Source organism: Branchiostoma belcheri, unplaced genomic scaffold, assembly GCF_001625305.1.
Source record: "Branchiostoma belcheri isolate BF01 breed outbred unplaced genomic scaffold, Haploidv18h27 scaffold14, whole genome shotgun sequence".
NCBI lineage: Eukaryota > Metazoa > Chordata > Leptocardii > Amphioxiformes > Branchiostomatidae > Branchiostoma > Branchiostoma belcheri.
In genome coordinates this window covers 2,177,168-2,203,102 of record NW_017802824.1, presented here as the reverse complement: position 1 = coordinate 2,203,102, position 25,935 = coordinate 2,177,168, and the positions used below count along the sequence as shown (strand labels likewise).

The 25,935-nt window shown below is 41.2% G+C and overlaps 1 protein-coding gene across 4 annotated transcripts in view; it reads right to left on the bottom strand.

The window, feature by feature from the left end:
- Positions 1-4,794: 4,794 nt before the first annotated feature.
- LOC109464605 (sex comb on midleg-like protein 2) overlaps positions 4,795-25,935 on the bottom strand; it is a 30,224-nt gene continuing 9,083 nt past the window's right edge. Inside the window, exons 1-16 of one of the 4 annotated variants that reach the window (XM_019761613.1) lie at positions 24,573-24,842; positions 19,491-19,586; positions 16,102-16,256; positions 15,214-15,415; positions 14,325-14,395; positions 13,324-13,353; positions 12,201-12,305; positions 11,375-11,504; positions 11,021-11,109; positions 10,275-10,518; positions 9,164-9,400; positions 7,426-7,632; positions 6,840-7,001; positions 6,102-6,224; positions 5,351-5,514; positions 4,795-4,967 (exon numbers count right to left, since the gene is read on the bottom strand). In XM_019761613.1, the coding sequence (XP_019617172.1) occupies positions 4,842-4,967; positions 5,351-5,514; positions 6,102-6,224; positions 6,840-7,001; positions 7,426-7,632; positions 9,164-9,400; positions 10,275-10,518; positions 11,021-11,109; positions 11,375-11,504; positions 12,201-12,305; positions 13,324-13,353; positions 14,325-14,395; positions 15,214-15,415; positions 16,102-16,256; positions 19,491-19,572 (2,127 nt within the window). In that variant the 5' untranslated portion in view covers positions 19,573-19,586; positions 24,573-24,842 and the 3' untranslated portion in view covers positions 4,795-4,841. Of the gene's footprint in view, positions 4,968-5,350; positions 5,515-6,101; positions 6,225-6,839; positions 7,002-7,425; positions 7,633-9,163; positions 9,401-10,274; positions 10,519-11,020; positions 11,110-11,374; positions 11,505-12,200; positions 12,306-13,323; positions 13,354-14,324; positions 14,396-15,213; positions 15,416-16,101; positions 16,257-17,074; positions 17,196-19,490; positions 19,587-24,572; positions 24,843-25,935 lie in introns of those variants that run through there. The other 3 variants (XM_019761612.1, XM_019761615.1, XM_019761614.1) reach the window with 3 other exon arrangements.

Below are 25,935 nucleotides of genomic sequence, written 5' to 3'. Positions count from 1 at the left end.
GCTAACCACAAGTATGCGGAAACACACACAGACAGACACACACACAGACAGACCAAAAACAATATTTACATTTTCATGTAATAAGCCCAAGCCAAAATCTCTGCTTGGAGAATATACACGTGGCTAAACGCGTTGACGTCAACTTGGTCACATGCCAAGCGACTATATTTGAGAATATTATAAATGTTTGTCTCCCCAGAGGACCTACCATCTCATGTTACAAGTGTTACCCTGTCGACAACCTTTAGGACGAATTCGTTGACAGCCAGGAGGCCGAATTTCACAAGAGATAGAGTATTTTACATCTTTACATCTGGAAATTTCCCATCACTTGTAATAATTGGATGGGGTTTGGTTACCTGCGAAGATCGTAGCCTCCATAGCATGCCCAAAACTGGGGGTTTTGGGGGGTCTTTGGGAGCTTTTGTGTGCTATTTTCTGATTGCATATAGACAACGTAGCCGGCCTGATTGAATTACCCCAGTTTAGAACTGGGCTGATCAGCAAACAGCCGAAGACCACCACACCCCCAGTTCTGTAAGCCTGCCTACAGAGGCTACGAAGACCGACCGATATCTACAAATCGTTGTTGTGTTGCTGCCGAAAATATCCTTCACTGAGCTCGCAGACTGGTCGGATAAGGTATTCTCCTGCTGTGTGAGGTCGGCCTTAGGGGTCGTTTCAGAACGTCGGACGATCTCTGGTCTTTTCCTAGCAAGGCCACAACAGATCTTTTTTTTTTTTATTCCTGGCGATCGGTTTAGTCTACTCTCCAAAAAGGTTTAGGCATCGGCTTAGGTTTTACCCGCTTTCCTTACTGTACTGGTAGAGAAAGCCAGCAAAACTGGTGCCACTACTGCCTTTCCCAATTTGATACTGTCTTGCAGCCACCGCGAAAGAGATTGCCTTTTTGGATTTGGAGGTTAGGCCACAGCAAGTAAAGTTTATAGATGACATCCTCCGCAGACTCAAAATCTAATGCGAGCGGGCGAAAAAAAAAGCAAAGTCAAAGAAAGCCGAAAAAAAAGAAGGTTCCTACAATATTAGATTTTGACTTAATCATTGTACAGATGGTTTTGATTCAGTGGGAACATCACATATACACAGCCAACATCACATATCACTGCATCAAAGTAAGAAACAAAGCATTAAATCAGAGCCTTTTCTTGCCTCCTCTCTTCATAATTATCTGCCATCCACCTTCCGACATGGCAACAGACATCTTTGCCCATATTCGGCATGTTGACCACTGTCAGAGGGCAACAATTTTTTTTTCCAAAATCAAGCGAAAATTAATGCGCGTGCTGATGTCATCCATAAAAATTACTTGCTGTGGCCTTAATTGCAGCCAAGGAGAATACATCACAGAATCTCTACGATGCAGGAATGTGGAGAATTATCCCCATGGCAACGCTTCTCGTCTTCACAAGCATCCGTACGGAACGCTGCCTACGTGAGGCATTAAAAATAATCCCAAATTTATCTCCATCATAATCTCATAGCAGATGCTATTTTTGGCATATTTTCAAAGTCAGTACTAGAACTACATACTAGAATAGTAATAACATTTGCAAGCAAATGCATAATGTTTACCTTCGGATATGGTCTGCTCTGTTAATTCTTACTCTAAACACATTCACATATATGGTAACAGGAGTCTAAATCCCTCCTAGTATGGAATTGCAACATTATGTAACCCAACACCAGTTACCATGGTGACAAGACATAAACAAATCATGTCATTGGCCAGGTCAGGGGTCGCTGTTTGGAGAAGAAGAGGAAGAAACTGAGGAAAAATTGTTGTTTTCCTTTGGTAAACATAATTCTAAGACCAAGTTTCAAGATTGTTCATCTGATCATGAAATGTCTTGACTCTTCAGAGAATTATAGGCATTCTAATAACAAAGATATTTGGACAAAAAGCACATTTCTGATGTTAAAGTACAAACATTAGATTTCGAAAGTCATCCTTTCAAGTTTTGCAGCTGACTTCTGAGCCATAGAACCTCATAAAATAAAGGAGAACAAGACTGGCAATGAAAACATAAATTGCCATGGCGACGGTGGTTGCTGTTAGGGTTATTGTTTGCATGGCACTGCCATGATTTCATGATTTTGAGGAAGACTTGGTACCTGTCGAGACAGATACAGTGCACTCCTCCCCTGAGTGTATAGTGAACGAGTCCCGGGGTCACAGAAAGTAGGGCCATCTGGGGCAGAAATGTCTTCCCAAGGGTTTCCAGGAATGTGGACATAGATGTGGATCAGAGACATGCCTGTGGACATTCCATTCCTGTGGACAAAATGCCTGTACCATTCCTAGAATTCTTGCAAAGTGTACACAATACTGTACCATTAGGCTCCTCCCTGAGACGTCACCAAAAATTGAAGGAGAGAAAACTGCATGTATACATGGTGAGATATTTTAATAGTTGCTCTACAGACTACTACAATGTTGCCTTTTACTACAGCATGATTATTCATTATCAGTATCATCACCTTCCAAAGTCAACAAACTACTTTTATATACATGAATGCTGAACTTGAAACTTGAACGGTGGTGGCAGTCATACATTTCATACCTGTATGGCAGTTTTAAGTCAGAACATTTGGCACACCCAATAATATTATACACATCACATGGACACTTACTGTGTCTCACGGCTACGCAAGATCAGGGGTGCCAGAGTATACATGTACAGTGCATTTTACAGAATGCATGCAATTTTACGGAATGCAGTGCAATTTTACAGAATACAGTACAATTGTATTAGCATACAGGGCAATTTTACCGAATACAGTGCAATCGTATTAGTATACAATGCAATTTTATGGAATACAGTGAAATTGTATTAGTATACAGTGCAATTTTACTACTAAAATTGCACTGTACATGTATACTAGTAAAATTGTACTGTATTCCGTAAAATTGCACTGTATACTACTAGAATTGTACTGTATTCGTAAACTTGCACTGTACACTAATACAATTGTACTGTATTCTGTAAAATTGCACTGTATTCCGTAAAATTGCATGCATTCTGTAAAATTGCACTGTATACTCTGGCACCCCCGGATGAAGTCTACAAAATGTATACTTCTAGTGTCTGCTCCCGAACTTCAGACAACCTTGGCTGGTCGGTGTGACAGGCTGTACGTTTTCCACAACTATTTCCACTTACTCTGTACTGTACATGTACCTTGAACAGTGTTCTCAGCAAGTGATAATGGTTTACCACTGAAGCCCTTTAAAAACTGGCCTACATTATCCCATCTACCGGTTTTCCAAATGTTTTGTTACATCACATGTTGTCTGTTTCACCAGGTATGAAACAGATTGTACTAGAGAATATTCAACATCAAGTTTGGAGCTGTTTTTCCAAAAGACTAAATACATGTATTTTCCACATTTTGTACATTAGCTACCTGATAATAGTGCAGAAGGGCTCCAAATACCACCTGCATATGCAGGTTAGTGTAGGTAGAATTGGAGCTGTGCAGGTATTTCTGATGTCTACCTGCACTGGTCCATGTACTGGGTTTGATATATAGTGTACATGTAGGTTTATGTGAGTTTTTATTTACTGCATTGACTGTTACCACCTATGAAGTGGAAAACATTTAAAAGAAAATAATGAAAACGGTTTCTGAACAATTTTTAGTATGATCAGTAAATTCTGAGCAGTGCAGGTAAAACTTGTCTGGTTCAGGTAATTTTCAAAGAAAAAAAAAGGTATTTCAAGCCCTGGACAGAGTATCAGACACAATATTCTTCCAGTATGATTTTTAGTTGCGTTCATAGTGGTTTTGGTGGTATTTGAAGACTCAACATTTTTAAAAGACAATACAAACATTTCTTGGCAAGCCCTCACAACTGCTACAAGAAACATTAACTGTAGGTATACAATTAATGGCATTGCATCATCATTTTACTGCTTTTCTTGCACAATAGGTAATAACATAATCATTACAGTTTTGAAACAGGCAAACACACATACATTGTACATAAACATAACACTACATGTATGTGTAGTCTTATTACACAAGCTGCCATATACGTCAGTAAGCTGCAAAAGTATATACCAGTACTGCTGACTTTCCAGTAGGGCTGTGTTTATGTATACTGTATTACAGGTATGGACCTTATTTTTAGAATCATGTACAGGTATTATGGAGTTAACAGCTATCTCTTGGGCTTAGAACAAAAGGGTTTCAAGGATCATTTTGCTCACACGACATAGTACTTTTCTGAAGCACTATGTTACAATCATATCTTCATGATCAAATCTTTACCTCCAACTTTATACAAAACACTGCTTAAAGCTCAAGTCATATTGCCATTCTTTCTTCATTCATATAATTGCCATATGGTCACTGCATATTAGATATATAAATACACATAGCACAACTTCCTTCTACGGGGTTTGTACATGTTTCATTCAAAAATATCACAGCTACACTTAATGATTCAAGCCAATAAAAACTGTGACTTTCTAATGCCTTGATCTGTGTCAGTATTCAATAAGCTGTGTTTAAATATTTGATAGAGCAATGTGGGTGAACCTGAACTCAAGCTTTTTTTCTGGTGTAGTGCACATAATTTACAACTTCACAGACATTTTCTGAAGAAATTATTCTGGGGTTACATGTCATGACTGTCAGTGTGGCTGTACTCACCCTGTAGGAAAACATCAAGATGTCAATCAGCAGTCTTGCTGACAGCAGTCTTACTGACAGCAGACAGCAGTCTTACTGACAGCAGACAGCAGTCTTACTGACAGCAGACAGCAGTCTTATGGACAGCAGTCTTACTGACAGCAGACAGTAGTCTTACTGACAGCTCAGCTCTTGCCAGTCTTGAGCTTGTCAATGATGTGGCAGAGCTTGAGGGCTGGTCCCAGCTTCAGTCCCATGTACTTCATCATCATGTCACTGTTCAGCAACAGCAGGGCCTTCCCATCTATCTCCTGTAAGGGGGAGGGGGGGCAAGAGTTTGTTGACATGAGAACGGTTCACCAGATGTCAATATTCACACCCAGTAGAGGGCAAAATATCACTTTCATGGAAGAATACTACAACTTACATGCTACAAACAACATCTACATCAAAAGTAACTACAAATATGCTCAAGAAAGAAGTGTTCTGATCTGAAGGAAAATTACATGGCACCTAGTGTGAGATCTTGAGCAGTTGGAAGAATAACAATATGAGAAATACACTGATAAGATTCTACAGTTTTACCTGTAAATAACTTATTTGCAACTTTCTTTATGAACCACTAAGCAGTTGAATCCGTGAACCAATAAATTAAATTGGTGTGGCCTATTCTTTCAATTCATCATGGACGTACCTGTTTGCGGAACAGTTCGGCGTACTGTGCCAGTGCGGGGTCGGCGTGTCGGATGTAATGAAGGACTTCCTCCAGACTCCAGTCACCGGGGTCCTTGTCACCGCGGGACGTACTCTCGTACGAGCGGTAGTCAGTTCCAACAACCGTGGTGGTCGAACTGGCAGCTGTACGAACAAAGTACTAAGTGAGCTAATGAAGGTGTTTTTTTTTTGTGGCTGTACTAAGTCACAGCTATGCCCCCTCCCTCTTCAACTCTACAGATACACACACAAACTTTTGCACATGAATTATAAACAGGTCAGTGCCACATGGGGTATTCTCATGGAATTGGTGCTCATTTCTACAAGTTTGATTTTATTTTATTTAACAACTTATTGACAAGGACTAGGGTTATTCATGCACAGTTGAAAATTTGGATACCTCAAATTTCTTGTGCTGAGAATTACAATTTAATCTTGCTTCATAATGACGAACACAGATGAACTTTCAAGATAAGTTTTATGCTACATTTTCTCTAGACCTAAAACAACCTGTCAAAAATTGAGTGTAGAATAGATGAGTGTATACATGTAGCTATATGCAAATCCATTGAATCCTCATATACATGTAAATAAATGCAGCCAATTTTACACAAGATGGCAATAGCTGCGAGACAAAAATATGTGCAGAAAACCCTCAAACACATCTACAAAAGTGCAGGATATAAAAATTTGTTGTACACTATCTGGACAGAACTAAATAGAGTGCCGACCTTCTGTGGTGACCCTTCGCTGCATGCGCGGGGCCTTTGGCTGATGGTGGGTGTCACCGGAGTCAGCTGACCACCTGCGCTTGGTGGCAGTACGGGAACTGCTATCAGAGACCTCAGGATCATCTGTAAACAGAAAATATTACAAAGGAACACTGTTACAGTAAATTCATAGTATATGATAGCTATTTATGAGGTTCAAACTTGCTATAATCTGTTGATAACCATAATATCAGTGGTAAAGTTAAAATATTTTAAAATCCTTCCTGCACCAGATGATGCATAGGGCAATGCCCATCTACAGGTCAACACCCCTTGGGCCACACAGTTGTGCAATCAATATAGCAGGGGGCTAGTCCACTGGTAGTGGTATGTGTTTTCAACCAAACTCTTTGCTGAGTGCAAAGCAGAGAAAGCAGCATGTACCACTTCATCACTGACCTCCTTCACAGAGTAACAAATAAACACATAATGTTATTATCAATGTTTACCAAATTGTTTTTGCTATGTTTCCTCTTCTTCTCCAAACTAAAAAGGTCAATGACCTGAACCAGGCTGTCTGTTACCATGGTAACTAGTGTTGGGTTACATCATGTTGCAATTTTATAGCAGGAGGGATTTAGACTCTTGTCTGACCATATATATGAATGAGTTTAAGTAAGAATTAACTGAGCAGACCATGTGTGAAGGTAAACATTATGTATTTGCTTTGCTAATGTTACCATTCTTGTTTCTACTCACCTCTCCTTGTACACTTGCTGCAGGGTCCCTGCATGGGTGTGGAGGAGAAGAGGTTCTCACAGCACTCCAGCCGCTCACACAGCTGTTCCAGGTAGCGCAGGACAGCTGAGGCTGTCTCACAGCTGGGCAGGGTACAGCTCTGGGTCTGGCCACCAACAGTCGCTATTTGAAGGAAGGAGAATAAAAGTCTATCAAATACACACATGTACTATAGACAGGGGAGATACCGATGGCTACATGACACTTTAGGGCAAACTGCAAATGAACACAACATTAAGTAGACTACCGTTTCAAGTGCAATGCAAGTTTCTGTGGAAGGTGGCAAATTTTGCTACATTGTAGAAGACTAAGTTTAGTTTAATAACATCTCTTTCCAATATTTTTACACACTGATTTTGGACGTCAAAGATGACATCTTGGGCCTGGATGCCATCCTCTGTTGTCTACATGTAGGTAGCTAGCTACAATTGGGAATCGGCAGTAAGTAAGGATGGCACTCAGGACTTCAGTTTTTTTTTTACTTGAACCTAAACATTTTACAAGTCCGGAACCGGTCCAGTGAACCGGTACACAACACTACACCTACCCGACACCACCACCCTGCCAGGACTCTGTCCCTGCTTGATCAGTCCGAACACCACCCGCTGCTGAATGGCGCAGTCGATGCAGCCCTGCGTGACTTCCCGCATCACGTGGCTTGGCAGGGCGGGGCCGAACTGCGACGGGAGGTCCACCAGCTTACGGGGGTTCAGATACGGCCCAGTATCACAGCCGTAGTTGGTGTATACACACACTGAAAAATGTAGGAAAATACATAGAAAAAATTTAGTACAGGCTTCTTTAACAATAAGATTGAGGAATAAAAACTAAATGCCTATTCCATTTGCATGCCTGCAGAACGTACTGCGCCTGTGCGAAACCCACGTTTTTCATGTTTTTTGTTGGATGTTTGGTCACCATTGCATCAGCATTTTGTCCATTGCAGATGTCTTTTTTCCACACAACATTTTAAAACTATAGACAGGACGCTATCTAGAAATACGTAAACCAAACCTTAGACAAGTGCTGTGCATGATACATTTCGGGGATTTGCTGAGGTGCAGTATGTTCTGCTAACACATGCTCTATTCCATAGTGCTAACAATATATCAGACATCTATACCTGCTTCAGGTCTACCTGACCACTGGGCAAACATGCTGGATCTAAATAAGGCTCTGCTGCAACTGCAACAATTTCTTCTTTAATGTGTCCGGAATCCCAAAATTAAAAAGGCCTTTGTATAGTCTAAGATGTTTTGATTGTATTCCTTCTGGAGGAGATACTCGGTAACAGATGTCTCCAGCTGCCTTCTTTGGTAAGACAAATAAACAAGTCCATTATCAAGATGTATTGTTTGTACAACATGTCTGGGTGAAACTATGCCGCCATATAGTGATGCATAACTAAACCCAATTTTAGGTTCAGGTCCGGATTCAAGTCCAGAGGTTTAGGTTCAGTTCCGGACTTGTTAGTCCGGACCTAAACCCAAAATTGCATGTTGGCAACCCTGCAATGTTGTCTGGGTGAAACTTTGGCCACATAACATGGAGGCCGATACTTGACGATGCCCGATGGCAATGCTTTCTTCATTTTGCAGCAAAGATTTTGCAATCTACGGAAGGTTTTAGGTGGTTTGGAAAGAAAAGGGGTATGTGAAATGGTCTTTTATGGTAATAAGTCTGGACTCGGTTCTTGACTTTTAGGTTTTTTTGGACTCGAACCTAAACATTCTTACAAGTCCGGATCCAAGTCCAGTGAACCGGTATGCATCACTACCGCCATATAATTATGGAGGCTGACACATGACAATGCCCAATGGCAATGTTTTCCTTTTCTTCACTTTGCAGCACAAATTTGTAGATCTATGTAAGGTTTTACATGTAGGTGGTTCAGAATGAAAAAGAGAATGTGAAATGATTTTGTTGTTTTTTGTCAGTCCAGAACTGGTGCCCAATGTTTAGGATTTTTTGGACTTGAACCTAAACATTTCTACAAGCCCGGGACCAGTCCAGTGAACTGGTACATAGCACTACTTGCAATTAGATCCTCGGGCATGTATTTCTGTATCTGTATAGCCGGTATGACCGCGCTTTAGCGTAGCACACCAGCTTCGCAGGCACGCTGGCTACATTACACTGAACAACTTGTTACACCTAACCCTTGCACATACTACTCTAAACATTCTTTAAAGCTATCTAATGACAATGCCCCTACTGTACTTTGCGACAGAAAGTTCCACACTGCGATAGTTCTAGGAAAGAATAAACTCTTCAATGAAACTTACTAGACAGTGTTCTGGGTGTACTTGTGTCAGGCTCCACCACTGTGACGTTGGGAGACGGAGGTTTGTCCTGGACAGAAGAGGTGTCGCTGGCAGCATCCGAGTCGCCCTGGAACAGCGAGGACGACTTGCGTTTCCTCTTCCCCTCCGATGATGATGATGATGAAGAGGCGGCCGTGGCGTCCTTGTCTCGGGAGGGGGGCGGTGGAGGGGGGATGGGCCTGCGCATGCCTGCACTTACTGTAACAACAAATCAGCACAACTCAACTCAGCACACATGTACGTAGACTCACTCACACTCACAATCAGTTGTTCCAAATCTCGCAAGGGTTAGACGTACTTGCACATTGATGCTGAGGCTTGATGGTAACCGGCCATTTATGATATAGGTTGAGGTGATGGAAGTTAAATTGTCAATCCTTGGTCGACCTCGTGGGTTTTGGCCTTCAATGTTTGTGTGCAATATTTCAAGAAATGTGAATATTTGAAGGAATGTTCACAGAAAAGTTTATTCCACTGAGATCTTACAGGTAGCCTGACTGTTCCTGGCTGTTATTCTTAGTTTGTAGATTGTCTGCAATTTTAGTAAATAACATCTAATCACACATTCAGTTCAAATTCTAAAATGGTTTTTACAAAAAAAACTGTTGTTGTTCCCCTAATTTTTTTTTATCTTTTTTTTTTCTTTTTTGCAGTTACTGTAGAAGAAAATCTATAATAGGATTTTACAATGTACATCGAATATTTAAAAGCGACCTCCAGCGGTTGTAAACATAAAGACATACATGTAAGAATGGCTATAGACATATGAGTGGTTGATTTGCCATCCACAGTAGCCAATCACTTTTCCTGTTTCCATGCACATTAGGATTGCCATAGAACAACCAATTGTATATCCTGATTGGCTATTGTTTTTTCAAATCAACCAATCAAAATTTCCTCTAGTACATACCTTTATTTCCAGGAGGATGCAGGTTGTGTCCACTGAGGGCACACCAGCCTACGGGGAAGATGTCCGTGTTGTCGTAGTCACACCACAACCGATTGCATACATGTATCCTGATTGGCTATTGTTTTTTCAAATAAACCAATCAGAAGTTCCTCTAATACAGACCTTTATTTCCAGGAGGCTGCAGGTTGTGTCCACTGAGGGCACACCAGCCTACGGGGAAGATGTCCCTGTTGTCGTAGTCACACCAGTAGTCGAACGCTCCCAGCCAGCCGTCGAACGTCACGTGTATTCTCTTCCCGTCCACGGCGCCGATCGTAGCGGGACAGATGAGCTGAGGATTCTTACGGTCCACCGCTTCCAACTTCATCCCCACCTCAAACAGGTTGGACTTGGGAAACGGAGGCTCCTGAAAGAGAGGCCAAATCTTTTATAGCATCAACCAAAAAAGGAGCTATTTCGCTGAAAAACATGCCAGATATTTAGTGCCCAAGCATCTATATCCCACTCAAAAATCAAGACCATAGCATGTCCACAGCATGAGATATCATACCCATGTACCCTGTTGCAGTACCTTACAAAACTGCTAGAGTACCCAAAATTGACCTTGGCCTTCCTTTTTCCAACCTTATCCTACCTACCAAATATCATAAAGATATATGCACCACACCCCAAGTTATAACCGATTACAAAATCAGCAACCCCTAAATATGGACAGGTGTACATGTACCTTAACAAATAGCCTTCTGACGAAGGTAATAAAATTTTCACAAGTTTGATTGTTAAGGCTGGGAGAAGAAAAATTTGCTTCACATTGCTGTTCTGTATCACAAAAACTAGGAGAACAAAGGTTTTACATGAGTTGACCACAAGTATTAAGTAAATATTGAAATCTGAACATTAATATATACCTTTTGGAATATCCTGGCAGGGGCCATTTCAGCTCCATTCAAGGTTCTCAACAGGAACATGGGCCAAGATGAGGCATTCATTCGGAAACCTGCAACATATCAAGATCAAAATCATTCTCAAATACTTACTGCTAAAATTCTACATGACTAGATTCAGTTATTATAGACATATTGTACAATTGAGAATCTATAGTACTCAAACACATGTACTGTAGACCTATCTTACTTTTCTTCACAGATATTTTACATTTGAGTTGAGTTTTCAACAGGAAGGTTGCATTTCTGTTCAACCTGGCTGAATGCCTGCAGTTTGTATGAGTGTCACTGAGAGGCAGTGCTGTACAGGGTACACACCTAGTGGCGGTTGCAGCAGACCTCCCTGTTGTTCACAGGTGCCAATTGGCTTCAGATCGTTGGAGTCCACCAGACGCCAAAAGTCATTCTTGTCATCGCTTCCGTCCAGCCGAAGACGTAACCTCGGACCCTAAGAATTAACAGACATTCTTATTCGATTTCCAAATCTATAACTTTAAATTGTTTTTAAGTAGTAACTCGAATGAAACCTAATTTCCAAGGAAGAATGATGTCTGTCAAGCAAAAATGTGACGTGTGCCTGATAAACAAAAGAGGGGCTGACATTCTGATGTTGATTATTTTTCTGTTGTCCCAGAAATGTCCTAAAGTGTCTTTTTAGTTGTTCCAGCCTAAATTTTAGTGGTCAGTGGCCATCGGACCACCTTTAGGCCACAGCAAGTAAATTTTATGGATGACATCCTCTGCAGACTCCAAACCCAAAGCGAGAGGGCAAAAAAAACAAGGCGGGCCAAAAAAAACAAGGTTCACACACTTTGAAATTTTGACTCATTGTACAAAATTTATAATGCTTTTGATTCAGTGGGAACATCACATATACACCACAGTCAGCGTGTATCACCGCATCAAAGTAAGAAACAAAACATTGAATCAGAGCCTTTTCTTGTCTCTTCTCTTCATAGTTATCTGACATCCACCCTCTGGCATGGCAATAGACATCTTTGCCCATTTTCGGCATGTTGACCACTGTCAGAAGGCAACAAAATTTCTTCTTTTTTTTTCAAAATCGGGCGAAAATTAATGCGCACGCTGATGTCATCCATAAAAATTGCTTGCTGTGGCCTTAGTTTTGAGCCCTGCTGCCCACCTGCATCCCGATAACTGTTGCGACACAAGTAGACGACAGGTTACGGGGGTCGCGTGCCTCCAGCTTCATCCCCACCTTGAACTCATTGGGAGGCGGATAAACAGCCTGCAGGAAACAAACAAACAACACCAGTGTAATACTGCGTTAGCCTTCAACAGAACAAACAAGAAAACAACAACAAGTGTGAAGCAGCCATTCCTAATGTACTGAGCCGTACTCGGCAGAACGTAATGCACTTGCGTGAAACCCATGATGTGTTATGCACAATGCTCACTTTGGCAGAACGTCTCATTTAACGACATCCTTTCTATAGTTTTCAAACGCTGTGTTGGAAAACACATAGTCTGCAACGGGCAAATATCTAAAGCAATGTCGAGGAAGGTTAGACATCCAGGTAATACGATATGCCAAAAAGCAGTTACTCAAGCAACTGGATTTTTGGCGTATCTAATGCAATGTTGACCAAATATCCAACAAAAACCATTTAAAATCCGATCTTAAAAGTTCATCTGTGTTGGCAGAAGTCATTATGAAACAGATGACGGGGGGCGCCACAGACTTTCTGCAACCTATGATCCACTGCTCACGGAGTCACGTGTGTTATCTGCGTGATGTCACGGAAGCGGTGGATTGCTCATTCCTTGACAAAGACTGGAGTTGTACAGTCGAAAATTTGGTCGTCCAAATTGAGTCCAATTTCTTGTGTTGGAAATTGCAGTTCAAACTTGTTTCATTGTCTTCGTCAGAAAGACTATGGAATTGTCCAGCCACATGTGGATGACTGCGGATTTAGCGGAATAAATCTTGAAGGCATGATTCGACGTCCATGATTTTTGGCAGGCAGATTACCGTTGTTGAGGCCAAAGTCAAGTGCAAGTTTGGACTTCGTGGGTCACTGCAGTGGACCTTTTGTGTTGCTTGTTAGCAAAATAACTCGAGTATATTTAAATTATAGATGTTCATGATTTATGGTAGGCAAGCTACCATTATAGAGGCCAAGGTCAAGTTCGAAAACGGGCCTGGGTTTCACACAGGTGCAGTACATTCTACACACGTGTTCCATTCACAAAGTGAACAGGTTATAAAGTTGCTGTATGGCTGTAAGAACATTAGTCCAGCTCACCTTGTCTCCTCCCGGTAACACACGGGCTCTCTGTGGTGAAGAGAGGCACTGGTGTTGGGGAGGGGCACACCATGTATCCTCAACCCTAACCCCACCACACACCTACTTTGTTTTCTTTTTGTAATTTTTTCATCTTACATTGGGACTGGACTGTGTACTGCAAATCACTTGCGGTGGCAAAATTTTCTGGTCTAAGAAAAATGGACATGTTCCAAGAACTGTATGTTCATAGTGGCGGCAGGTGCAGTAGAAAGAAAGTCTGCAAATTATTTCTTCGGGGTAATGATTTTTCATTTTACAGAAGTGACCGTGAAAACCGTGAATAGGCAAATATCACCGTACTTTCGAAGCTGTAAACTTTGAAAACGTTGCTTTGTATACTTACAAAACAAAAACGTATATGCTGGACAACCTAGCATCTCAGACAAGAGTTGCACATGAAACAAGACTTGCATAGCCAGGGTGCAAGAGTATTTCCAAGTCTAGGGTATTTCCAACCCTGGATTACAATTAAATGTAGAAGTATGGGTACCACTAAGTCCCATCTGGCAGGACTTGGTGGCAACTGGGTAGTTATGGAGGTGGGAGGGGGGCAGGATTGATATACATCAGAGTCAAGAAGCATTTGTCAGTAAAATCCTTCTTAAGTTTTGAAGAGTTCAGTGTTCAACATTAGCAGCCAAACTATATTCTGCTTCTACTTGTTGATTACTTCTGAATCAGTTTACAATAGCAAAAAAATTGCACTTTACAGCAATTTGCGATGCAATTTTTACAGCAAAAAAATTGCACTTTGCAGCAATTTGCGTCGCATGCCATGCACCAGTTTGGACAAGGTTTGTAAAGCGAATTATGTCTACAAACTGTTCTTGCTTACAAGTAGAATGTATGCATGTCTGTAACTGCATAATGCAAATAGCATTACATACAGCGACAACCTTTTTCAGCATGACTGGATATCTATTGCATAGGACATTGTACAGAATGTAAAACCCACTCACCTGTTTGAAACAGTGTTGCGGAGCTGCAATTGCACCTGTCTCTCTCAGGTACTCCCCCCAAGAGAAGTTCCCTGTCAAACAAATAGTACACATGTGTAGATATGTGAATATTGTACGTTTGGGAATGCATCCATAGCAGCAACACCTGTGCTGTAGTGCAATGTGAACCAGTCAGAATTGCCCTGGGGAAGGTGACAGACGGTCACCGAAACGTCAGCGGAATAAAACGTCTTGGTTGTGTAAAAAGAGTCTCCTTAGTCTCTTTATTCTTACTTTGACTTAAAAAAAAACAGCAAATTTATCACTTTCACACTTTACATTGTTTCTATAATCATTTGCTGCCTTCAATCCCAACATGCATTGCCATGATAGCACCTGGCAGCCATATTGAATTCACTCAGCTAAAATTACCCCACGAAACAGTCATGAAATACATGTAGATTTTCAGAGAACAGTCAAGGTTTAAGCTGGTATCATAGATGAAAATTGCTATGAAAAAAGACATTTTCACCCCTGTTTTGCGGGGTCATTTAAGGTGGGATAATTTCACTATGGCTGCCTGCTGCTATCGTGACACAGATTTTCAGAAAACTGCAAAAAGAACCATTTGCCTGAACATTTACATTGGATAAATTCAGCTTTTGGTTGGCATCACATATTGCTAACAATTTCTATCTACAAATACTGTAAATTATTCTATATTCGCTGTACTTTATTCAGAGTTTTTGCGGTCACTTCTGTACAAACAAATAATTTGCCGACTTTCTTTGCACCTTCTGTAAGCATGTCCATTTTTCTCAGACCGCAAAGTTTTCCTACCTTTACTATAAAGTGATTTACTGTATACAGAAAACACAGAGAGAATGGCCAGGATTTCTGTGATGTTTACCCTGAGAGTACATGTTGACGGGTGTAGGGTGGCGCCCGCGCGGCTTGTGTGGTCGTCCTTCTTTGTCCTTTCCCTCGTTCTTCTCTTCCACGCGGCGCTGGAAGATGGCGAGACACTCCTGGCTACACAGCCGCTTCATCTCCCCATCCACCTCCAGGGTCTCTGGGTTCTTCACAACCTTGTCACAGATGGGACAGGTGCCCTATGGGGGAGGGGGGCACAGAACAAGGTCAACCAATGACATCAACCATCATAGAGTCATTCATGATTTTGCCAACAATAACAGTTTACAAAGATGTAAAGGCATAGAAATGCTTACAAAACAAACACCAGTATTCTATTAGCACATCAATTTGTACAACTTTGTCTGCACTGCACCTGCACCCAGATTTTTCACGGTTTCCATTGGATGTTTGGTCAACGCTGCTTCAACATTTTAACCATTGCAGGCGATAGCTTTTCTGACACAAGCACAACATTTGAAAACTAAAGATGGGATGTCATCCATAATACACGAATACAACATTAAATGTTATTTTCTGCCATAAAAGTGCTATGCAGAATACATTACAGGTTTGAACCACTCATACCAGGAAGAACCCCTGCTCTTTTCAATTCAAGAATGCGGTAGGATCTTTAACATGTGTGAGGTGTGGCTCTTCTCAAACACAGGACCCTCAGCTTTACATCCCATCCAAGAGCACGTCCCTAACCAAAGTTAGACACTCATTTTACCTGAGTCAAGTGAGGAAATAGGTGTATAAGTGCCTTTCCCAAGAGGGCAACAGAGAGGCTTGCCAGGGATTCCAACCTTCAGTTTGTACCCTAACCACAAGACCACCTTACCACATTTGGCAGAACAGCATGAAACATAGGGCTGTAGCTCACCTTGAGATATGACCTCTTGTAAGCCTGTAGGCACGTCTCGCAGCAGAAGTAGATTTTCCCATCCTCCAGGTGAAGACTTAGCTTCAGCTCCTTGGAGGATTTCAGCTCCTCGCACCAAGCGCACTGCCGTGCCTTGTGCCGCCCCATCTCTGAGCCTGGGGTAACAAAGTGGGAAAAAAACTTAAAACAACTTCCCTTCGTCTGAAATGTACTAGTCTTGCTAGTTCTCCATCCAGAACGATAAGTTAATATTACCAGCATAGACTATAGTACAGATCTCGATTCTCTTCTTTCCGACACAGTTTGCATATGGTTTTAACTCATTTATTTCTCGTGCAAACGTTGTGTAAATCTTGTGGTTAAAAGTCGTATAAAAGCCACGTAATACATCGTTAAAACTCATGCAAAAGCCGTGTAAACCATGTGCATTACTTAGCTGCCATCACATGTGGCTATCTACATGTACTGTATAACGGATAACCACACATGATTAATTACTAGTATACGAACATCTCATTTTAAGATAAAAATAAAATCTCATTTTACATGTGAAATCAGTGATTTAAATGAGAAGCGCTCCGCATTTGCAACTCTTTTGCATGCATTTAATGCACAGCTTTTAATAACGTTTAACTTTTTTTTTATCACAAGTTGCACGCACGTAGACATAAACTTATTCAAGATATGTACTGTAAGAGAAAGGAGTGTAGTAGAAAAATGCAAGTAGCAAGGACAAAACAATCACAAAACTGAACATCACAGAACATGTACATGTACAATGTACAGTAATGTATCACGGCTAATCACGCCAAAGAATGGAAATTTTCACTGATACATTATTCTTCATATCACAAGTCACAATTCTACATTGAACCACTAACAACATGCAAAGGTTTACATCATTAATTAGTCCACACAATATGAAAATGTAATACTTATACAACAACTTGACATCTACATTTGAGTAACTTACCCTTTTTCCCCGAGTGTTTTTTATTACAGCAATATTCCGTGTATGTACGTATTGTTACTAGAGCGATAGTCCTTTGCAAGCCACACAAAAGAAGAGATACATAGAAGTGAGAAAAGCTGAGAAAGTAGTTTAAAACAATATGCTTTAATCACAGTGCACATGTTACTGTGTTAGAAGGAAGGCTAGGCCACACCAATTTAATTTGTTGTTTCTCGGATTTTTTTAGAAAAAATATGAAGCGACAGGGCGAAATTAAAAAAAAAAACAGGCCAAGGCACCCCATGATAGCCGAATGTTACAATATGAGCCATGAAGTGAACATACCAGGCTGGTTTATAATTAAAACAATAGATTTTGAACTTTTAATGAAACAAAATTGCATTGGTACATTGAAAAATTATGACAACTAGGAAGAAAACGACTTTCTTCAACCGTTGGGACCAACAGTTGATTTAGAACAAAAAAAATTTTTTTCTTTTTTTTTTTCAAATCAGAAAAAAATGGACAGGACAAATCCGAGAAACAACCAATTAAATTGGCGTGGCCCTATGACCCAATTTACATGCAGCTAAATCCTGACAGTATGAAAAGTACATACTTTTGCAAGTGAAAGAAAATAGCAATACATAAATTTTTGTGTGCATGTAAATTGGCATGCTTTGACATCTATAATATACATTCAGATCATATGCCAGCCCTTGAGCAAGTTGAGGTACTAGTAACATAAGATCTGAACACATGTTCTTGACGTACATCAAAGCAGGCTGATTTACACGCAAAAGAAATTGACAATTGCAGTTTTTATACATTCGTGTGCATTAGGGCTGCGTACCGGAAAAACCAAAATGTTGGTGGACCGGTTTTTTGGACCGGAACAAAAATTCATACTTGATCACTACACACGAGGAGGCCTGCCAGGAAAATGAACATCCAGCGTTAAAATAAAGAGATTTACCTTAGTTTACATCTCTGAGAACTAGTGAGAAGTGAGATAGGAAACCTAGTTGTATCATCCATGGTTATATTTGATTTTCTTTGAAAGATACAGGACAAATGGTCAACACTTTATTCATGTTTCTGTCATTATTAAAGAATTTCAGTAGAACATGTGACGTGCGTGAATTTTCAGGTACAGGTACAGGTCCGGACCTGGACCTAAACCTCTGTACCTGTACCTGTACCTGATGTTACGAAAAGGTACGCAGCCCTAGTGTGCATACATAGTTTTTGTACTGTCAGGTTTTTGCTCTCGTGTGAATCAGGTGTAAGATTTCATGTGCTTTAGGTTATCTCGTTGGGTTTTGTATATAACCCAATTGACAACCTGTAAAACTTTCGTTTCTTCAGAAGTAGAATTCCCAACAGGAAGCAACAAGACTTAGTCCATCTGCAGGCTAAACTGTAACAGATCCTAAAACGTTGCTCTAGGTGGGTGGCCAATTTGACACTGATGCTTCGCTAAGTTCGGACATTCTGTACTGGTCAGTCCGGAAGCTGACCAGCCCACACCAGACGTTGATTACCTAGCGGTTCTTGGCCCACGCTGTGTCCAGGTAGGGTGGCATTGAAACTGTCTAATTTATTAGGGCACACACGTACACATGTAGGTCTGCATGTCTGTGGTCAACTTTTAGCCTCTACCAAGCTATCGGGAGGCAGTTGGAAAGAGTAGAAATTGGCCAAATAGAGAGATAGCATGCCAAGGGAGTTGGTCTGCTGGAGAGAACAGTTTGCCGCTGACTCGAAGCCTGTGCGGAGTAGCTACAATCAAACGGTATAAAAGTAATCCCCTCATTATTATTATGAGGGGATTTCCAGCCGCCTCCTGAAGCCTGGTAGAGGCTTTTCTTACCAGTGCTTAATATAACAGTTTGTTTGATGGTAAGAAGTCTGTCTCAGACACACAGTGTAAAATAAAATACTTATTGGATTGGTGTGAAGAACTTAAGAAAGCACCACTTTTTAAGACTTTAAACTGCAAGACGAACAGTAGGTAAAATATGCAGAGTGATAAATTTTGACATACATAAACTATCAACGTTCAACACTGTAACACCAATGTACTGCAATGTAGTAGACACTAAGGAGCTAAGAATACATGCACATGTCATTAAATGTCCACAATTGTAGAAGAAGTGCAATGAAAGATAAATTTTGACAATGAATAATTAAAAAAAAAAACCTTGAGCACTCTATACTTACTTACTAAATGTTATGTAAGATTTTCATGAACTGCAATGTTGTAGACACTAAGGAACTAAGAGTAAGAATACAATGTACATGAGGTTAAAAGTGAGAAATTGTAGAAAAATTGTAGTGCAGTATTTTTTGACAAACATATTCTTTATTAACCTTGAGCACTCTACCCTACTAAATGTTACTTTGAATACACTAGGTTTAAGTTACGTGTACATACCTATTGTCGGTGTATCTGTTCCACTCATGGTGAATTCGTACGGGTCTGGGTCAGGCCAACAGTCCCAGTTCACATTCAGCATCGCTGAATAAATCCCTGGAGGACAAGAAGACAAACCAACATCACCATCATGTTTCGGGGGGAAAAGTCATGTTTGATCATACAGAAAAGCCATTTTTCAACCAGCTGTTAGCCCAAACCAATTTAATTTGTTGGTTCTCGGATTTTTTCAGAAAAAAATACGAAGCGACAGGGCGAAAAAAAAAAGATAAAAACAGGTCTAGGCATCCTATTATAGCTTCAATTGCTTCGATAGGAGCCATGAAGTCAACACAAAAGGCTGGGTTAATATTTAAACAATAAATTTTGAACTTTTTATCAAACCACAGCATTGATATAGAGAGAAAAACTGTAACAACTAGGAAGGTAAGGACTTTCCTCAACTGTTGGGGGCAAAATATGAGCATAATTGAGTTGATTTAGAACCAGAATCTTTTTTTTTTGCATATCAGAAATCCGAGAACCAACAAATTAAATTGGTGTGGCCTCAGTACCTGCCCCTCTATAACAGGAAGGATAAACTGTGGAGATTATTTACAGTACAGCTTGCGTTAGAATTAACGGGTAACGCGTTACTCACGCGTTACTCACGCGGTACGCACGCGGCATTTACGCGGTACTAACCCGTCACAGTAACGCGTGAGTAACGTATTTCATGCGTCCGAGTTCTGCTGAAGCTTCTCGTTTAAATTATATTAATACTGCGTGAGTCACCCGATATCGCCGCATTTTATGGTGTGTGATTAGTGCCCCGCCCTGGCCCCGCCTACACGACGTGCCCGGTCGGCTTTACCGGTGCGAAAGTCGGCGATTTCTGCAGGAATTGGCTCCTTTTAATATGCAGCCGCCCGCTATATGATAATCTCTATTAAACGTCACCCCGCCTGCTGGTTTTCCTAAAACACAACGCATCTCCCTGAGGTCATATATTGACCCGCAAAAGCCACGAGCAACGCACGCCGGCGGCACTTGGTATGATGGTACATCCTACAGCAACTCAGCGACAAAACTGTAAAGAAACACCATGGTCCAAAAATGCTCAAAAAAAATTCCAATATTACATGGCGATTATTTCCTGTTATTAAACACCCACGCTAATAAGACTGATTTTGGGCGGGTGGCAGACCGCCCCACTCGGGAACTGAAAACTTGTGAGGGAAATACTGATACAATGGGCGCACCCCATTTTCGGCGTTTCGTGTGACAAAACTAAATGCATCTTACACTACACCTTATATATATTTTTCTTCACTTCAGGTTGATAGTTGTTTGAAATAAAATCTAGTAGGTCTGATAAGCGCTTGTTGTGTTTTTATTTGCCCAAACCATGCATGTTTTCCTGTCGGCGGCGCCGGTAACTTTAATCCTCGATCCTCGGGGAAGCGGGTCACCCCACCGACAGCATTGAAAGGTAAGACGGCAGTGAAACGTAAAACTGTACCGATAGTGACGAATCAAGTTTTGTGAGGAGGTAGAAATTCAGTGGAAAAGACAAATTTCTGATTTTATTGTCATCTCAAATATCATTAAGCATTGGGGCTTTACCCCGAATATCGTGCGATTTGAATATTTTTCGGTCGGACAAAAACCATTTCAATTTAAACCACGCACCAAAAACAAAAAGTCATTGTGGGGAAGCAGGTCTAGGAAATTTGTTGGCGGTGGAAACATTGCCGAAAATGATGCGGTGTATTTGAGCGTGAACTGGGACAAAAACGCAAACATTCGTAAAAAATATACGCACTAGAGGGATATTTCTGTCAACTATAAATTTCTAACGTAATTTGGGGAGTTTTCGACAAATTATTTGCACAATGGATGCCGTCCGTGCAGCTGCAGGGCGGCAAAATATACAAATCGTCAGGCGGTGTCTCTGGCTGGGCGGCGCATCTGACTCACAACACCACTCTTTGCGGCCTGGCTGGTGGGCGGGTCCCCGTCTGTGCGCTGTGATTGGCGCGCCAGAACGCCACGTGGTCTGTCGGCGCCGGGGAGTCTACCAGCGCCACTGCTCACTGCTGTCTACGTGCGGTTTCTATGGCGACACGGCGTGGGAACGCCCGGCCCAACACTGGGGGCCTGCATGCCCTGTTTCGTAAGGCGTAATCAGGCCTTTTCTTTATTTAATAGTCTTCGTAAACCGTAGACAGCCTTCCCAAAAATCAACGTAATTCGTAATTCGTACATTAGCCACAAAGCGTTAAGTCGTAATGAGCTCTGAAACTTTAACTTTATAGCGAAAATTTTGCGTAATTCGTAATCACTACCCTCCATGCAGGCCCTCAACACTGCGTGGCTCACGAAATGTATCAAAATTTGAGGCGTAAAGAACCCTTGAATTATGCTTCGCCCCCTTGTTCTCCGTACGTCAAAAAATAAAGAACTTCTTGAGTGGCGATATGGCACGTGGATGTGTTAGATTTTTAATTAGATCTGAGATAGCGCGGGTCGGGTGACATCAAAAGCCGTCCACGTCGCAAGGTCGGACACAAAAATTGTTCAAGAAGGTTGTATTACTTTGCTATCGTTCTGTACCTTATTAAGCCACCAGATTTCCGATATTAAAAAAAAAAATTAAGGGACCACGTAGTACAAATTGACAGCGTGCAGTCTGAGCAAAATATAACCGGCCAGTCTTGACGCTCTTTATGTAAGAAAAATGTAAGAAAAATCAAAGGTGCGAGAAACACTGTCGCATACTACGCGACTTTGTAGTAAACAAATAGTCCACTTTGGCCATGGTATTTTTGTGCCCCGTGAGGTGTACCAAGTGCGCGGGCGGTGCGTAACTGGCGGGTTCAATGACCTGGAATTAGATGCGTTCAAGCTTGACAAAATGGGGTATCTTGAAAGTGAACCGCCGAAAAATTGATACGTCAAACGCGGGTTCCGCCCGAAACATCCAAACTCCGTTACAAGCATATTGTACGGTGCGTTTACGCGCATATCTACACGAGAATTGCAGGACTTTTAAACGTGTTTTGAACTATCGAAGCAATGGCCCGATGGCGCACCCAATGGTGCGTTACAGTGACGCATTCTAACGCACTTATTTTTTCCTTCTCTATTTGCGTCATCGCTTCGTAATCGCTGCGTTAGCGTTACGTGATCGCCGCGTTAGCGTTACCTCGTGATCGCGTCACCCGTTAATTCTAACGCAAGCTATACTGTATGGCCTGACATGTCATGATAACCACACCATCCTGTGGCTCACTTTGAACAGCTCATTAGACCCTGGCAGTGCCCATCTCTGTCCATATACCACCATACAGGACACCTGTTTCTACTGAAGTCTTCCTCTGATCTAGTCACGCAAGTACCCACTCAAGGCTCACAAGGGAGGGCCCGCATGCCCTTTTCCGTAGAGCATAATCTGCCATTTCAATTCAATGTAGAGCGTAATTTGCTGTTTTGATTCCACGTAATGCGTTGTAGATAGCCGGAATTTTCCATAAAAAAACATAATATAGGGAGGCTTCCTGAATTAAAGCGTAATACACAGCCAGCTCTCAAAATTTACCATAGAGCGTTGTCTGGACCCCCCATGCAGGCCCTCAAGAGGCAGTAATTGAACAAGTGCCTCTGGAAACACTTGTAAGTTTGTTCATTATTTTGCTCCTGGTGTATTGGAAAATTCTTCTACATCATACTAGTATTTCCTTCAACAGTTCTAATATTTCAGGTAACAAGTGTACTCCACTTCAGTATAGTATAACACATTCAGTTTTGTACCACAACTTCAAAACAAGCTTCGTAAGACCAGACTGTAAGGTTTGAACCACTCACACCGGGAAGGACCCCTGCTCTTTTCAATAAATGCGTTGGGATCTTTATATCTCTCCTCAAACATGGGACCTCTGGCTTTGCGTCCTATCCAAAAGGACATCCCTAACCACAGCTACATGTAAGTCACCTGAGTCAAGTGAGGAAATAATTGGGCCAGTGCCAGGGATTTGAACCCAGAACCTTCAGATTCTAACCACAAGACCACCTTGCTAGTCTTTACAAAATAACAACATATGCTTTTAAAAGTATGTTCCTCGTTCAAGAGAAAAACATGACAAAGTGCACTCCTACCTTTTTTTGTACATGACCAAGTTCAAATACAGTAATTATGAAACATCAAAGAAAGAAATATAGACACAGTACAAAACTGTTTTCTTGTGCTTAGAACAGTTACGATTGCATACATCAACTGTAGCATAACAATTTTCAATTTCTTTGAAAAAAAAAAAAGATTGCTATTGTTATTCCAGAAGTGTAATTATACAACCCATCTTGGAATCATTCAAATATACAAAATTAGTCTGGGCGTAGTCACCATTAAAAAGTTGCATGTTTCTGTGCAGTGTCAAAAGAGAGTACTAGTTCCCTAAAAAGAGTACATTGAAGTAGGAAAATAAAAGTTCCTTTGGCAGACCAACTCCCCTGGCATGTTATCTGTCTATTTGACAAATTTCTACTCTTTCCAGCTGCTTCTGAAGCCTGGTAAAGGCTAGAGCCCACCTAGCCTGGTAAAAGAACAATCCTACTTCAGCCAGATTTCATTTATACAAAATACAGTATATACATACAATGTACAAGCCTGACATATGATCTAAAGCAACTGCATACATATGAATTGTACATGTTAGGAGAATAGATTGCTAAATAGCCTCTACCAGGCTTCTAAGACTTAGTAAGAGTAGAAATTGGAAATTACACTGTACTCCTTTGGCAGAGTAACAGTAGTAACACCCCTGACATGTTATCTGTCTATCTGGTCAATTTCTACTCTTTCCAGCCACTTCTGAAGCCTTGAGGCCACTGTTGCTAAGATGTACAAGGTAACTTCTGGGGAAAAAAACTACTAGTAGTTTCTACCATGGGGATGCAAAATATACTTCAAACTAATTCCTTTGGCTTATCATTCACCCTACCAATTTCTAGTATTTTTCCAAGCAACCCATAGGAGTCAGGTACTAGTGGTAGAGACTTGGGGAAAAAGCACAAAACAAAAGTGAAGAAAATGAAGAAACAGACCTTGAGTTAAAACCCACGAAGAAACGTAATCGGCAATGTCCGCCACGCTGGAACAAGTTTGCGCACTGCTACCAGTTAGAAAATACCAGGCAGTGTCTGGAGTAAGTACACTTGCTCAGGCCGAATGTTGTGTGTGCGCTGCTATCACTGCGCGGTACCACCTCTCATATAGCCCCTGTTTCCTCAATGCAGGACCACCAAAGGCAGATAGGCCATAAACCACATCCCTAACCATGCCTGTTGCCAAGGGAACGCCGGCAAGTGAACAATACTGGCGTGTGGGCCAGTCTAGACACTTTGATGGCCTTGTTTGGCCACTGGACAAATTGGGCACATCAAAGAAGACAACGGCCGGAACAAATACATGGGCTACACAGAACAGGTCCCCTCTGGAATGAAATCCCCTCATTTCTTACAAGACAAACTTTGAATCCTTTTAATTTCTGTACAGCAGTTTTCTCTTTGGATAGTGTTTTTTTTTTTCTCTTAGGGAATGCGCAAACCAGTCTTGCAAGGTGCAGCTTTACGATGTGTCATACTTGCGTGTGAAGATTAATTATGAAAGGGTCGATTTTTGACACCTTTGCCACATGTCAAAGATACTAGAAGTCACCTTTTATATATTTTTCTATATGTAGAAAAAAAAATCAAACAGAAATTTGTGGAGTCAAGTACTGTACATATGATACTGGACAAAGCTTTCAAAGTAGAATCTTAGGAGAATCTCCAAGCAGATCTTTTGCAAGACAGTATCAAATTGGCAAGACAGTACCAAATTGGCAGGGTGTATCCAAAGCTGGGGTACAGAAAGATACCAGTATACAAAAGAAAAAGTTTGTAAAAAATGCCTAAAAATATGTCAATGGAAGTCAAAGCCTAAACCTCTACTGGATAGCCTCTGTAGCAGGCTTATAGAACTGGGGGTTTGGTGGTCTTCTGCTGTTTTCTGATTAGCCCAGTTCTAAAAACGGGGCTAATTCAACCAGGCCGGCTATGTTGTCTATATGCAATCAGAAAACAGCACATATAAGCTCCCAAAGACCCTGAAGACCCCCAAAACCCCCAGTTTTTGGCATGTTATGGAGGCTATGCTTATAAAGAGGATTCAAAACAGAATGTCAGAAAGCAGTGCAGATGTCAGTGGTGATTAGTGTACTGTAAAGAGAAGTTGGACCCAATCACTTCGCACATAGGTGTGAAAAGTCACAACAACTTGTTACAGGAAGAACTCCAGTCTAATGTACTTCAGTAAAGACAGTTTTGTCTCTCTCTACAACAGTACAAGACAAAAGACTAACCCAACTTTAGACATAAATCTTTAATAGTTCTTCTTCTTCTTTGGTTGAAAAGTGTTCTAAAAAGT